Here is a 15,370-nt window from a genome sequence, read left to right as displayed (position 1 = left end):
CGTTGAAGAGTTGAAGGTTTCCTGGAAAAAAGGACTTTTGCTTCCAGACGGTCTTCAGATGCGAGGCCAAACTGTCGGCTCTCACCTGAATCTCTAGCCTCAAACCTGCCCTGTGGGTTTCCTACTTGCCGCCTCAGATGCAAGCGGGGAGCCAGCTCCTTAAAAATCTCTCTCTGTCTCTCTGTCTCTCTCTCCGGGGGAATCCTGACTCAGACAACACCGGATCACAGCCATAGAAGTTTGGAATCACTTCTATTACTAGGGAACTGGCGGGAGGTGTCTTAGGGGACAGATCACAAAGGGACTGAAGGTGGCATAGTGCCTTCTACTCACAGGCAGGTGCCAGCCTGCAGGGGCGTCACCCGCCGAGTGATGAGGAAAGACAGGCAGGTTGAGGAGCCCCACCCAGGCCGCTGGTTTCATAAGCAGGTGTCGGAAACACCAATGCAGCCAGGCCAAGGGCAGGATCTGGGTCAGGCTCTGAGGTCTCAGCCGCTTCCCTTCCATGGCCGTGTGACCTGGGCCGAGCTACGCGCCTTCGCCAACGGTCAGCTTTCCAACCTACGGATTCGGGAACGGGACTCATCTTCTTGTGACAATCATGTTGTTAGATCAGTGAGGGTTGGGGGTCACTGTGGATAACTACAGACTGGTCCAGTGACCTGGGCAGCGGTCATTCGAGTTAATAATTCTGGTTTTAGGGACGGGGAGGGGGGTGGTGGAAACAGGGAAGTGGCCCCTGAGAAACTCGTCCTTCCGGGTGGGATGTGCTCCACGGAGCTGGTGTGACTGACGGTCAGGCACACGGCTCAGGGAGTTGGATTTAGCTGTCCACCCCTTTACTCACCTGCCAGGCGTTTAATGAGTGTCTGCCACCTGAAGGGGCGGTTATTTGCTGGAATATAATTCGCAGAAGGAATGCTTTGCCCTGACGGGCCCACTGGTGTTCATGGAAGGAGGAGAGAGGCCCGGACACAATTTAACGTCGCGCGATGTTGGAGTCCGCAGCTTCCTTTGACTAGAAGGCCGAGGTCCCTGGTCTCTAAGCCCCAGGGCAGGTCGGGCCCTCACCAGAGAGAGGCAGGGCGCCCGATCAGAGACGCGGAGCGTGTGCATTGCCTCCTGGTGGCCGTGAGAACTCCCGCCTCTGAGCAGAAAGAGAGCAAGTCCCCGGAACCAGCACGGGTGCACACGTCTCGGCTCTGCTCCAGGGACTGTCCACGAGGGGGGCTGGTGCCCGCCCTTCTCTCTGCCTCCAGAGCCCCGGGACGGGCAGGGAGGGAGAGGTGGCAGGGGGCCTGCTGTCCCCACGCCTGCATTCCGGTGCTCGGAGCAGCGGAAGCCGTCCGTGTATTACAGAGACCAGACGGGGAAGCGTATCCGGGAGGCATCACTACTGATCCTCGGTACCCAGCGCAACGTGGGGGGTGGCGGCGGGGGGGGGGGGGGTAACTGCAGGAACAGAACCTGCAGGCGCCGGCCAGCTCCATGTCCCTGACCAGACCCAACATCCCTTTGGCGTAAGTGGACGGTTGGCTTTATTCTGGTCGAGGTGTGGTGGTTCAGGGGAGGGCAGCGCAGGACAAAGCCTACAGCTCATTCAGGCCTTCTCGCCCTGGGTCTGACCTCTGCACTGGTTCTGCCTTACCTCTGGTAACGTAGGGGCCTGTCTGGCCCCATAGATGGGTTACGTATCACCTGGATAGGAAGAGCGTCTTCATTGTTAGTGACCTGAGCTGGACAGTGCCCGCTTCTGTGGTTTGAGTGGCTTGTGGGTTTGCACCTGTGTGCTTCTGCCATGGTTTCCTCTCTGCCACAGCTGCAGATCAAGGGCCAGGCCACTCAGATGCCCCGTGACCAGAGTCCCCAGGGACCGGCCCGGGCGAGGGATCCGGAGGTGTGTTAGAAAGCCCCTCACTCAGGCTTGGAGGACCAGAGGGCCTCCTGAGAGCAGCTGGGGCAGCTCGGGTGGCTTGGGAGTTCACCCTGGGAAGCAGGAGCAGCTTAGAAGTGCGTGAGTCTGGAGACGCATACTATGGGGTCAGCAGGGAGGACAGTGTGAGGCCCCAGGAGGCCACCGGGCTGAGGTGGGAGGTTGGGGCCAGACACAGGTGACCTTGGTAACTAAGCTTGTGACCATTTTTTTACTCTGAGTCGCCCTTTCCCGTGAACCCGGCCCAGTGAGCGCACTGTGTCAGCCCGACTTCCTGTGACGTGCCCGAGTCCGGGGCCTGAGGGAGCCATCGCTCTCCCTGAGGTGCTAACCACAGGTCCCTGCGCTGTCCCCTCCTGTCCGAGGACGACGCAGGGCCTGTGAGGGAGTGAGGACAGGCTTTATTGTTCACGTCCTTCCTTCCATGTCAATTTGCAAGAAGCTCTTTGTAAAGCCAGTATCCACGGCCACCGTCACAGCCTCCTGGCCCGTGCAGGTTCACATTTGATTCCGACAGACGGTAATGAAACAACGGAGTCAAGAACTGGTGGGCCGTTAGCTTTAATCCTAGCTTGCACCCGGCGGGCGAGAAATACACACAGTGGGAAAACACTTCCTGTTCCATTCAGGGCTCCCAAAGCCACTGACTTATCCGAGTTTCCTAGAATCAAAGGTTTCTAGCTCACCAGACTTATTCACCTCTGTTCCCCATCTCCTTCTCTCTGCACAAACTCTGCACAATCTGGCTTCTCCTTCAGCACTCCACCATCTTGGCTGCCTCTCTTCTGCAATAGTAATTTCAGGAACTGAGAGAGAGAGCCAGCCCCTGTCTGCCCCACTTTATAGTGTAGAAATCAAAACCTTTAAGCCAATATACAAATAAGTAAGTCTCTGATACAAAGTCGCTTATCTGAGGCATAAATGGGATTCCTCGTGAGAGTGCACCACCCCACATCATGCAATCAGTCACGGGTGTGGGGAAAAGTTTAGGCTTAAAACTAAGCCTTAGGCACCTGACCAGGTGGGGGCGCAGTGGACAGAGCGTCAGACAGATGCGGAGGACCCAGGTTTGAGACCCCCGAGGTCGCCAGCTTGAGCGCGGACTCATCTGGTTTGAGCAAAGCTTACCAGCTTGAGCTCAAGGTCGCTGGCTTGAGCAAGGGGTTACTCGGTCTGCTGTAGCCCCCCAGTCAGGGCACATATGAGAAAGTAATAATGAACAACGAAGGTGTCACAACAAAAAACTGATGATAGATGCTTCTCATTTCTCTCCATTCCTGTCAGTCCCTGTCTGTCCCTCTCTCTGACTCTCTGACTCTCTCTCTCTCTGTGTAAACAAAAACAAAAACAAAAACAAAACCCCAAAACAAAACTAAGCCTTAGGCTATAAGAACCCTGCCTGCTTACAGCCTGTCCCCCACACCCAATGCAAACTATAAACGAACAAATCTATATATCATATTTGCAAACTTATTTGACCCACACTCTTTTAAGTCAAGTATCACCTTGTTTGCTAGAACGCTCACGCATGTTGGGGTTTCTCTAACAGGCAGGAGGGGAGTGGTGGGGGAGACAGGGAGGCCATGCAGTGATTTGACATTTGAGGGTGAGGGGTAGAGATGGCCCGCCTGGATCCTGCTGAGGCCTCGCTCTGGCTCCGCGGGCCTGTTCTGAAGGTGTTTCTCAGTCTGTAAAGTGGGCCCCAGCACCCCCTCGCTGTGCGTGGTGTGTCGATGGGCACAGTGACGGGCACTGTGAGAGAGGCAGACACTGCCGTGCAGAAGCCTGAGCCAGAAGCAAAGATGGAGGTGGTGCCCTTGCCGCTAGGGAAGTGGCCTGAGCCTAGGCCTGGAAGGGACAGGGGGTGAGGATGGGGGTGGGGACAGGGAGTGGGGACAGGGAGTGAGGACAAGGGCGTGGGGGCAGGGAGTGAGGGCGTGGGGGCGGGGAGTGGGGCAGGGGTGTGAGAACAGGGAGTGGGGCAGGGGTGTGGGGACAGGGAGTGGGGCAGGGGTGTGGGGGCAGGGAGTGGGGCAGGCGTGTGGGGACAGGGAGTGAGGACAAGGGGCATGGGGACAGGGAGAGAGGGCGTGGGGGCAGGCACGTGGGGACAGGGGGTGGGGCAGGGATGTGGGGACAGGGAGTGGGGGCGTGGAGACAGGGAGTGGGGCAGGGGCGTGGGGACAGGGAGTGGGGACAAAGGGGTGGAGACCAGGAGAATTTGAGGAGACATGAAGAGTCAGGTGTCACCTGTGTGCTGGGACAAGATTGAGCAGAAAGTCTAGAGCCAACCAGACCGATGAGTTGGGGACTTGGTGAGGCCGGGTTATCAGCAGCCTCCACGTTCTTGAGCCCTGGAGGGGCCTGACGGAGCATGGCTGGCTGGCGGCTGAGTCTGGCTGTGGCATTGGGAGGGAAGAGACCCTGGAGCAGGCAGGAGGGGCTGAGGGTCCGTGCCATCACCAGCTTGCACGGTGGGGGCAGTGAGAGAGTTGGGGGTCGGGGGATGGTGAGTTAGAAGAGACCCATCGACAGAGCGTCCAGGCTGCAGGGCCCTGTGGCTGCACTCCGCTGACCGTGGTCACTGTGGCGCTGCAGATGGTGACAGAGAAGAGTGGGCGTGATTCCTGGAGCTAGGACTGACGGCTCCGTGGGGGGACCAAGGGAGGCAGAGCACCCTGTCGGTGCTGATGTCGGAAGGGGCCTGTGGTCCGCCATCCACGGGAGCACCCAGGACACAGTCATGCGCGCGGGGAGCTCAGGGAGTGGGGTGGACCACCACGTGGCAGGAAACCGGGCCCTGAGTCCATGGTGAGCGCTGCCTCCTGTACAGAAGTCGCTGGCCGCGAGGCCGGGGAACTGAGATGATGCTGTTTGTAGTAGAATCGGGGAGCAATCATGCTACTTCCGTGTGGCCCAACTGATGAGCAACGCTCCTGCCCGCTCAGGGCCAGCACCACATCCCCGCGCGTGCCCGCCTGCGCTGTGCGTGGGAGGTGAGCGGCGCGTTCACCCAGCCGGGCGGGGCAGCTCGGTTGGCTGGTCCCTGGTCCACAGCGCCGGGCTCTACTGGTCAGGTGTGAGATGAAGATGTGGGGGAAAGGCTCACGTGGGAGGGGCGGGACTTCGGTGGGCGCCCAGGCGGCCAGGCCTGCAGCCGGAGAGGGGTGTCTGTCTGTCTGTCTGTGATGGTCTTGTCTGAGGTTTCTGAGAAGCACATCTCCGCAGGATCCAAAGTAAAACAGGCCCTGACCAGGGGTGAGCAGGCGAAGGTCCGTTTCAGAGCTGGTGACCTAGGCCACGTGTATGTATATTTCGGGGGCAGATACTTTCCAGTTTTTGACCTGAAGTAAAGTTTGCCCATTTCCATGTCCCCAGAAATGCCCTCCCTTTCCCGGACCTGCCCTTCGCTGTCCAAGGGGGATGTCCGGATGTCCGGACTTGACCTCTCCCTCCTCTTCCTCCTCCTCAGGACAAGTCCTCAGCTGTCATCCCTGGTGGAACCCCAGAGCCTGTGTGCGCCCGGCTGGACACCTCGGGCACACAGGTGTGGGCCGAAGTGGTGGTCACTCACAGGACAGCAGGGGATGCGCCCTGGTCCATGGGGTCTGCAGATGGGGTCTGCAGACGGGGCGGTGGCTGACACTGTCCGGACAGAGTCGAGGTGAGTACAGGTCTGTCACCCAACCGGGGTCCCCGTCTCCAGGCCGGGACATGCTGTACGGCTGATCCAACACCCACTCCCCGCTCACCTTCAATGAATCCCGCTGGTGACAGCAACTTGCCCGCTTTTATAAAAAATTCCTCCCACTCTAGAAAATTCTGGTCTCTGTATTTCTCAAAAAAGCCTTCCCAGTGTCAACAAAACTTTCTCCTCTCTTCAGGGGCCAAGCCGGGAACTAAGTCCTTGGGAAGAGAAAGGGCACGGCTTGGATACCGGGCGTCTAAATATTTGGACAGTCGAGAGGGAACGGCAGCAGATTCCAGGGCTGTGAGGTAATGGCAATGCCCGTCATCCTACGGCGGGATCAGTCAGCGCTCGGCAAAGCTGGCTGATAAGGGCTTTGCTGTTTGTTCCTCTGCGTGCCTGCCTCCGTCTGGAAAACGGAAAACCGTTCGCGCGAAAGCTGCAGCTGTAAGAGAAGCAGAACGTGTATTAAAAAAAAAAAAAATACTTACCCCGGATATCAGACCTCGAGTTAGAAGACAGGGTCAGAATTTGGGCCTTTCGAGGAAATATCAGAGAAGTAAAATCACCAAGGTTGCAACTGACCCTAAAGCAGGCCGTAGGAAATGCCGGGAGGAGGAGGTAGGACGGAAACACTCACATCTGGACGGAGGGAAGCGAAACACAAGCCAGGGGTCCCCAGACTTTTACACAGGGGGCCAGTCCACTGTCCCTCAGACCGTTAGAGGGCCGGACTATAAAAAAAACCAGGAACAAATCCCAATGCACACTGCACATATCTTATTTTAAAGTAAAAACACAAAACGGGAACAAATACAATATTTAAAATAAAGAACAAGTAAATTTAAATCAACAAACTGACCAGTATTTCAATGGGAACTATGCTCCTCTCACTGACCACCAATGAAAGAGGTGCCCTTTCCGGAAGTGTGGCGGGGGCTGTAGTTTGGGGACGCCTGTGCAAGGGCATTGCGCCCAGCGCGAGCGTCCGGGGAGACCCAGATGCTCCAGGGCCCTGGCTCGGGCACGACTACCAGGAATGTGTGTTTACTCGGTGCTTAGAAGGACCAGGCACCTGGTTTAACCTTCAACACGTTCAAGGAAGGAAACAGGGACCAGGCATTTGGGAATTTTTGTTGGTCCAGTCACTAAGTATGCTGACCTAAAGTGCTCAGGTGACTAAAACAGCCCAGGACTCAGGAGAAGGAAGTCCCACGCTCACAGAATAGTGTGTGCGAGCTGGTCCTGGGCTGGACACCAGGACACTGCACAGCACCTGGTGGCCCCGAGGATCTGTCCTAGAAGGGGGTGCTGCTGCTGCTGGTGGGACAAAGGAGCTTGCCAGCTCCTTGCTGTCCTAGCAAGATGAAAAAGCCATCTCGGTGTTAAAAAAAAACGGACCATCCTTGATGACAGTAATTAATTCTGTTCAACTCCTGGCGGCTGCGTTCAGATACAACCGCCGTGCTGTGACCACGCCGTCACCGGGGAGCTGTTGCCGGTGACAAGACTGAATACTCCATTGTGGCTTGTCGACAGGCAAACGGCAGGCGGCTGCCATCGTGGTGGCATTTCATCGTGACGTGATGTGTGTATTCGTTAGGTCACGCAAAACTGGTACGGACCGTTATCCCTGCCCCGGATAAGTGGGCTCCCTTCTTGCAGTTTTCAGAGAAACGCTGGGTTTCACTGCTGCGGTGCATTGAGCTTCTGAGGCAAGGAGTAACTGCAGAGTTTGCGGTAAAGTGTCTTGAGCAGACAGCACGCTGGGCCGGGCACTGATGCTTGGAACAGGATCTGACCTTATGCAGGAATGCGTAAAGAAGCGGCATTCCCGGAATTAACAACCCTCCGATCGTCTCAGCAAAATAAACGCGGCTTATTGATATCGGTATAAATGCTGAATGCAAAGGGTGCCAACATGCGTCATGTTATAAACCGAAAACGTTAGTTTTTCTGCATCGTTTTAGCACAAGGATCATCACGGGTCTACCGAAGGCTTGTGGTTTTACACAGAAACATTTGCAATCACTGATGAGGAAACGTTTTAAAGGGTATCACAATTCAGTGTCGTATAATGAACGTTTAATGAGAAAAGGAACAAACCACAATGAAGTGTTAACTTTTAAAACATTTTTGGAACTCTGAAAGTCGTTCGGATGACATTTGTGGAGCTCCGTGGATGAAGGAAAATTCAGCCAGCTAACTCAAAATGACAATCCAATAAGCAATTTTCATGATTTGAGCTTAATGGTCGAGATATTGGACATGGAAAATTGTCAGCTGGTGCTGCCAGGGCTGCAGTGTTTGTTTACACGTAACTGGTGTTAGGTAGGAAACGTTGACACGAACAATAGCCACGATGTTAAAAGGGCTTCTCTACTGAGACGAAGGTCACCGAATGACCCTGTCATTAATAAGGAAGTCGCTGGGAGAGTTTTGGAGCTCCCCACGTCAAATCACGGCTCAGTCAAGGTCACCGAATGACTGTGTCATTAATAAGGAAGTCGCTGGAAGAATTTTGGAGCTCCCCACGTCAAATCACGGCTCGGTCAAGGGCATCTGGTAGGAACAGCTACGTGGAGCAGAAGCCACGCCAACCATTTTCAGACGCCTGCTGACAGTCCGGAAGTGAATGGAAAGACTGAGTAAACATGTCTTGGTAAACTGCTATAGGTACGTGCTCATGCGGCAATTACGTACAGCTTAGAGAACACGGGGGTAGACATTTGATCATTTGAAAGCAGATACTGATTTGTTTCACTGCTCAGTGAGCCGTTTGGACTCTTCCCCATTGCACAGCGGGTGCCTGGATGGGTCAGGACCAGGTCGCGTGGTTTAGAATAATTTAATCTAAGGGCAGGTCTTCATCGTGTCGGATGATGCTCACACCCTCACGTGTGATGGACGTGCCAGTGAATGGTGCCAGCTCGGTCACGTAGCCCACAAACAGGGACAGAACGACCAGGGGGCAGAGGTGGTCACTGTGTGCCGTCACTCACGGCCTCGAGGTGGAGGGACAGGTGTGCCTGCGGCCGGCATGGCAGTCGGGATAGAGCAGGGGGCTGGGATGGGGAGGGGGGTGGCTGGCATGGCGGTCGGGATAGAGCGAGGGGCTGGGATGGGGAGGGGAGGGGGGTGGCTGGCATGGTGGTCGGGATAGAGCGAGGGGCTGGGATGGGGAGGGGAGGGGGGTGGCTGGCATGGTGGTCGGGATAGAGCGAGGGGCTGGGATGGGATGGGGAGGGGGGTGGCTGGCATGGTGGTCGGGATAGAGCGAGGGGCTGGGATGGGGAGGGGAGGGGGGTGGCTGGCATGGTGGTCGGGATAGAGCGAGGGGCTGGGATGGGATGGGGAGGGGGGTGGCTGGCATGGTGGTCGGGATAGAGCGAGGGGCTGGGATGGGGAGGGGGGTGGCTGTCATGGTGGTCGGGATAGAGCGAGGGGCTGGGATGGGGAGGGGGTGGCTGGCATGGCGGTCGGGATAGAGCGAGGGGCTGGGATGGGGAGGGGAGGGGGGTGGCTGGCATGGCGGTCGGGATAGAGCGAGGGGCTGGGATGGGGAGGGGGGTGGCTGGCATGGCGGTCGGGATAGAGCGAGGGGCTGGGATGGGGAGGGGGGTGGCTGGCATGGCGGTCGGGATAGAGCGAGGGGCTGGGATGGGGAGGGGGGTGGCTGGCATGGTGGTTGGGATAGAGCGAGGGGCTGGGATGGGGAGGGGAGGGGGGTGGCTGGCATGGTGGTCGGGATAGAGCGAGGGGCTGGGATGGGATGGGGAGGGGGGTGGCTGGCATGGTGGTCGGGATAGAGCGAGGGGCTGGGATGGGATGGGGAGGGGGGTGGCTGGCATGGTGGTCGGGATAGAGCGAGGGGCTGGGATGGGATGGGGAGGGGGGTGGCTGGCATGGTGGTCGGGATAGAGCAAGGGGCTGGGATGGGATGGGGAGGGGGGTGGCTGGCATGGTGGTCAGGATAGAGCGGGGGGCTGGGATGGGGAGGGGGGTGGCTGGCATGGCGGTCGGGATAGAGCGAGGGGCTGGGATGGGATGGGGAGGGGGGTGGCTGGCATGGCGGTCGGGATAGAGCGAGGGGCTGGGATGGGGAGGGGGGTGGCTGGCATGGTGGTCGGGATAGAGTGGGGGGCTGGGATGGGATGGGGAGGGGGGTGGCTGGCATGGCGGTCGGGATAGAGCAGGGGGCTGGGATGGGGAGGGGGGTGGCTGGCATGGTGGTCAGTATAGAGCGGGGGGCTGGGATGGGGAGGGGGGTGGCTGGCATGGCGGTCGGGATAGAGCGAGGGGCTGGGATGGGGAGGGGAGTGGCTGGCATGGTGGTCGGGATAGAGCGGGGGGCTGGGATGGGATGGGGAGGGGGGTGGCTGGCATGGCGGTCGGGATAGAGTGAGGGGCTGGGATGGGGAGGGGAGTGGCTGGCATGGTGGTCGGGATAGAGCGGGGGGCTGGGATGGGATGGGGAGGGGTGTGGCTGGCATGGCGGTCGGGATAGAGCGAGGGGCTGGGATGGGGAGGGGGGTGGCTGGCATGGTGGTTGGGATAGAGCGAGGGGCTGGGATGGGGAGGGGAGGGGGGTGGCTGGCATGGCGGTCGGGATAGAGCGAGGGGCTGGGATGGGGAGGGGAGGTTGCAGAACTCGCAGATGGAGGAGGCTTCCCGACACTGGGCCCTTGTACGGAGCTGCGAGTGCACAGGGCTGCTTAGTTGGAGATGGATGAGGGCACGGAATGCTCTGAAACCGAGCTTGGTTTGGGAGTCCTGTGTCGTTCCAAGAGGGGCTGAGAGAGTGGGCGGGGCTGCGGTAGGAGGGGCCAGGGGAAGGGTGAGAGGTGGTGTGTGTGTGTGTGTGAGAGAGAGAGAGAGAGAGAGAGAGAGAGAAGCTGGGCCGGAAATAAGCCATCCCAGCAGGAAGGGAACAGGGTCTCCCCGAGGGGCACGGGTCTGCAGGTGCCACACAGAACAGGAGTTGTGGGGAGGAGAAAGGAGGGGCCCAGAGTCAAGGCTGGCGCGGGGCATGTGACCAGAGGACCAAGCTCAGGTTGCACGCGCCATGCCTGGGCGATGTCAGGACGTACAGGTGCCTGTGTCCTGGGAGATGCTGGAGAGGAAGACACGTGTGTGAATCAACCACCTGGAGTGACAGGGACACCGGGGAAAACAGAGCGTCGAGGGGACTCCCTCGGGGAATGGCCACAAGAGCACACACAATTCTGCAGGAAGTCCAGGAAATCTCGGGGGCCCTGCCACAATAGGACACGCCGGCCGGCGTGAGGAGAGGCTACGGACGCTGTGTGGACAGTGGACTGTCTCGTTGGTCTCCCCATGAAACCTTCACGCCAACCTCCATTCCATCCTGAGCTGATGTCCAGGGTGAGCAGCCGGCGTCGTTGCCCACCCACCCCACCGTCCTGACCGGGTGGTGTGACAGTCCCTGCCCTTTGGAACAGGCACTTGACCCACTGTAGCAGCTGGGACAGCTGCCAGCTCTGGGTGTGGTTGTCCTGGTCCCCTCGAGGACCTCCTATGGGCGTCGGCGTCCTGGTCCCCTGGAGGACCTCCTCTGGGTGTCGGTGTCCTGGTCCCCTCGAGGACCTCCTCTGGGTGTCTGTGTCCTGGTCCCCTCGAGGACCTCCTCTGGGTGTCGGCGTCCTGGTCCCCTCGAGGACCTCCTCTGGGTGTCCTGGTCCTGGTCTCCTCGAGGACCTCCTCTGGGTGTCCTGGTCCTGGTCCCCTCGAGGACCTCCTCTGGGTGTCCTGGTCCTGGTCTCCTCGAGGACCTCCTCTGGGTGTCGGCGTCCTGGTCCCCTCGAGGACCTCCTCTGGGCGTCCTCGTCCCGGTCCCCTCGAGGACCTCCTCTGGGCGTCCTCGTCTTGGTCCCCTCGAGGACCTCCTCTGGGTGTCCTCGTCTTGGTCCCCTCGAGGACCTCCTCTGGGTGTCCTGGTCCCCTCGAGGACCTCCTCTGGGCGTCCTCGTCTTGGTCCCCTCGAGGACCTCCTCTGGGTGTCCTGGTCCCCTCGAGGACCTCCTCTGGGCGTCCTCGTCCTGGTCCCCTCGAGGACCTCCTCTGGGCGTCAGCGTCCTGGTCCCCTCGAGGACCTCCTCTGGGTGTCGGTGTCCTGGTCCCCTCGAGGATCTCCTCTGGGTGTCCTCGTCCTGGTCCCCTCGAGGACCTCCTCTGGGCGTCCTCGTCCTGGTCCCCTCGAGGACCTCCTCTGGGCGTCAGCGTCCTGGTCCCCTCGAGGACCTCCTCTGGGTGTCGGTGTCCTGGTCCCCTCGAGGACCTCCTCTGGGTGTCGGTGTCCTGGTCCCCTCGAGGACCTCCTCTGGGCGTCCTCGTCCTGGTCCCCTCGAGGACTTCCTCTGGGTGTCCTGGTCCCCTCGAGGACCTCCTCTGGGCGTCGGCGTCCCGGTCCCCTCGAGGACCTCCTCTGGGTGTCCTCGTCCCGGTCCCCTCGAGGACCTCCTCTGGGTGTCCTGGTCCCCTCGAGGACCTCCTCTGGGTGTCGGTGTCCCGGTCCCCTCGAGGACCTCCTCTGGGCGTCCTCGTCCTGGTCCCCTCAAGGACCTCCTCTGGGTGTCGGCGTCCTGGTCCCCTCGAGGACCTCCCCTGGGTGTCCTTGTCCTGGTCCCCTTGAGGACCTCCCCTGGGTGTCGGTGTCCTGTCCCCTCGAGGACCTCCTCTGGGTATCGGCGTCCTGGTCCCCTCGAGGACTTCCTCTGGGTGTCAGGGTCCTGGTCCCCTCAAGGACCTGCTTTGGCCCAAGCAGGACTTTCAGAAGCTTAGTGTGGTTTCCTACTTGGTCTCCCTTGGAAGGTGGCCTGGGGGGAGGGCTGGGCTCCGAGGCCCTTCCCGAGGGGCCCTGCTTCCTCCCCTTGTGGCTCCTTCCCCTCAAGCAGGGCCCTGTGGACGCCCTGCCTGTGACTCTCGGTGACAAGACTTGCTGCTGCATCCTGGCTGCTTGCCCTTAACTCTGCTTCAGGCTGGCTGCATCCACCGAGCTCGCGACGAAGCCTGGTCTTCCCCCTTTCTCCTCCTCTGTCCCCGGCATGTCACAGGAGGTTCGGTGACGGGTGATAGGACCCTGACAGTGGGATGTGGTGTGGTGATCAGGTGGGGGGGAAAATGGAGACTTCGGGGGCACAATGTTTTACTGACACGGAGGAAAAGAAGTCTGAAGCATATTTAGGACGAAGGCTGTGCAGGGAAGGCACCCAGACCTATTTTTACGTTACAACCCATATGTTGAAAATGAGCCTAATTCCGTGCTTCTCCGGTCCACATGTGGTCACGCCTTCTGTTTTCACTCAGCTAAAAATACTTGGTCCCCACACAAAACCAAATAAAGCCTGGGCTGAGTCTCAGGTGATCACAGAGGGCGCTGAGCCTTGAGGCGCGCTAACTCTTGGGAAAAAAATCAGACCAATTTGACAGAAATGACAGCAGCAAACTCTTCCTTAGGGCGGTTTCCGATACATCCAAGCACGAATGGTAGAGTCTCACCGAACCGGGGACGCAGAGAAAGGTGTCCGGAACAATAAATAACACGGGCGTCTTGAGATCATGTGAATGAACTGGAGGGGAATCGCCGGCCACGGAGGGGAGAGATTCGGGACCCAGGACCCAGGACCCAGGACCCAGGACGCAGGACTCAGGACCCAGGACCCAGGACCCAGGACCCAGGACGCAGGATGCAGCCAACATCCGCTCAGTGCAGGCGCTGCTCACGGCTGGGTGGTCAGCGCTCCCCACGGGAGTGTCCAGTGCACTGTCCTGCTCCGCCTGGTGGGTCAGGAGTTTGAAAGTCCTTTTATTTTATATTTATGGATCGATCTCAAAGAGAGCGGAAGGGAGAGAGACATAGAGAGAGAAACATCAACGTGTTGTTCCACTTACTGATGCATTCACTGGTCGACTCTCGTCTGTGCCCTGCCCGGGGATCGAACCTGCCACCTCGCCACCAGCCGAGCCTGGTAGTGACTGTAACTTAGCCCGCTGTGGCACTCCAGGGCTGCCGTGGACTTTGGTTTCGCTGATGCCGTTTCTCCTTGGCGCCTCAGTTTCTGCATTTCTCAGCAAGGAGCAAGTGGAATTGACCTCAGAGAGCTGCTCCGAGCACACACTGAGCTACCGCCGCTCGGGATTTTAGAACAGCGTCAGGCGCGCAGTAAGCGCTTGTAGGAAACCGGCTGTCCGGCTCTGCAGGAGCTAACAGCGCCATGTCTCAGCTCGGCCCGTCCTCCACAGCCCCTGGGCCTCACCGTGAGCTCTCTGGGTCCAGCACGGTGAAGCCAGTAGCCAAGAAAAGGACCTGGGGGCCCGAGAGGTCCCACTGGCCAGCCAACCCTCTACAGACATTGTGCCCGCACCCACCACTCAGACCTTGTCACACAGCCACGCCCATCGCCAGGGTTAGGAACATGGTGGGTCTCCGTGAGCGGCACTAACGGCTGTCACCACGCTCAACAGACATCAGCCGCTACGATTCAGAAAGACGTACTGCTGACCAGCAAGGGCCATCGGATACGGCAGGGGTCCCCAAACTTTTTACACAGGGGGCCAGTTCACTGTCCCTCAGACCATTGGAGGGCCGGACTATAAAAAAAACTATGAACAAATCCCTATGCACACTGCACATATCTTATTTTAAAGTAAAAAAAAAAAAAATAACGGGAACAAATATAATATTTAAAATAAAGAACAAGTAAATTTAAATCAACACACTGACCAGTATTTCAATGGGAACTATGCTCCTCTCACTGACCACCAATGAAAGAGGTGCCCCTTCCGGAAGTGCGGCTGGGGCCGGATAAATGGCCTCAGGGGGCCACATGCGGCCTGCGGGCCGTAGTTTGGGGACCCCTGGGATACGGGATACAACACGGATGCTACAGATAATGTCTCCGTCTTACATTCTGAAGGAAGAGTCAAGATGACTATTATTTTTTCTTTCTTTCGTTCTGTGGTTTTGGCCGCCCATCCACCATGTCCCGTGGGTAACAGCTTCCCAGAGGAGCCTTCAGGGAGCTCCAGTCCAATCACAAGAAACGGAAGGCGAGCGAGCCTGTCCAGAGCTCGGTGTGAAGATCGGGTGTGTTTATCGGCTGTATCGGAAAGCCCGGCCCCCGTGCGTGTTCTCTGTCGACCGCAGCGGCTTCCCTCCCTCCGGCATCCGATGGGAGCACAGAGCCTCTGAGGTGCGCTGGCTGCACGCCGGCTCGCTGTCGACATTGAAATGTACCCTGGCGGTGACGTGATTGGGCAAGAGCCGCTAATGCGCTGTGGCCACTGATCCTCGTCCAGCTGCGTGCCCGTCGCCTGTCCTGGGGCGTGTCGCCAAGCTTGGGGGGACCGGAATGTGTTGAGCGATCATCTCATCAGTCATTGCGATCAGCCCCTCCCGTCCCTCTGGTCTGGATCACGAGTCACAGAAAACCCAGTGAGTTTCCTCCGTCTGCGAAGTTCATGACTCGGCAAAGACGCAGCGCTGTCCAGAGCGAGCAGGCGACGTTTGGGGCCTACGTGGGAGAAAAGGCTTACCGGGGGAGGGTGAGCTGGGTGCAGCGCAGAGAGGAGGGTCAACAAGAGGAGGCTTGGGGGCGGGGCAGAGAAGGGTCAACGGTGAGGTCCCCAATGAAGACACGGGTGGGGGAGAAGTCTCCTCCTGGGCAGCAGAAGAAGATTGGCCAGAACTTAGCCTTCCATGTCATGTGTCCTCCATGCATGTGTGTGGT

General features: G+C 58.8%; 1 protein-coding gene and 1 long non-coding RNA gene across 2 annotated transcripts; one reads left to right on the top strand and one right to left on the bottom strand.

Moving 5' to 3' along the window:
* Positions 1-433: 433 nt before the first annotated feature.
* Positions 434-7,673, top strand: LOC136316014 (uncharacterized). Its single transcript, XR_010727638.1, has 4 exons — positions 434-547; positions 5,162-5,237; positions 5,406-5,597; positions 5,818-7,673. It is a non-coding gene; the product is annotated as an uncharacterized lncRNA (long non-coding RNA).
* A 2,878-nt stretch (positions 7,674-10,551) lies between these two features.
* Positions 10,552-12,687, bottom strand: LOC136316086 (collagen alpha-1(II) chain-like). Its single transcript, XM_066247821.1, has 4 exons — positions 12,609-12,687; positions 11,698-12,355; positions 11,414-11,450; positions 10,552-11,302 (listed from the first exon to the last, which is right to left on the bottom strand). Exons 1-4 carry the CDS (start codon positions 12,685-12,687, stop codon positions 10,760-10,762), a joined length of 1,317 nt encoding a protein of 438 aa, XP_066103918.1. The 3' UTR covers positions 10,552-10,759.
* Between the last annotated feature and the right edge of the window lie 2,683 nt (positions 12,688-15,370).

This window comes from Saccopteryx bilineata, chromosome 12, assembly GCF_036850765.1.
Source record: "Saccopteryx bilineata isolate mSacBil1 chromosome 12, mSacBil1_pri_phased_curated, whole genome shotgun sequence".
NCBI classification, from domain to species: Eukaryota; Metazoa; Chordata; class Mammalia; order Chiroptera; family Emballonuridae; genus Saccopteryx; species Saccopteryx bilineata.
The sequence above is the reverse complement of the archived record's forward strand: the minus strand, read 5'-3'. Positions and strand labels throughout refer to the sequence as shown.

What these genes read in the sequence shown, in the direction of transcription:
- LOC136316086 (XM_066247821.1), bottom strand. Translation starts at nt 12,687, where the DNA reads ATGCCGGGGACAGAGGAGGAGAAAGGGGGAAGACCAGGCTTCGTCGCG. An exon ending in TGCAGCCAGCCTGAAGCAGA is followed by an intron (nt 12,356 to 12,608) that starts GTTAAGGGCAAG and finishes CCTGACACCCAG; the next exon opens with AGGAAGTCCTCGAGGGGACC. An exon ending in GACGCTGACGCCCAGAGGAG is followed by an intron (nt 11,451 to 11,697) that starts GTCCTCGAGGGG and finishes CGCCCAGAGGAG; the next exon opens with GTCCTCGAGGGGACCAGGAC.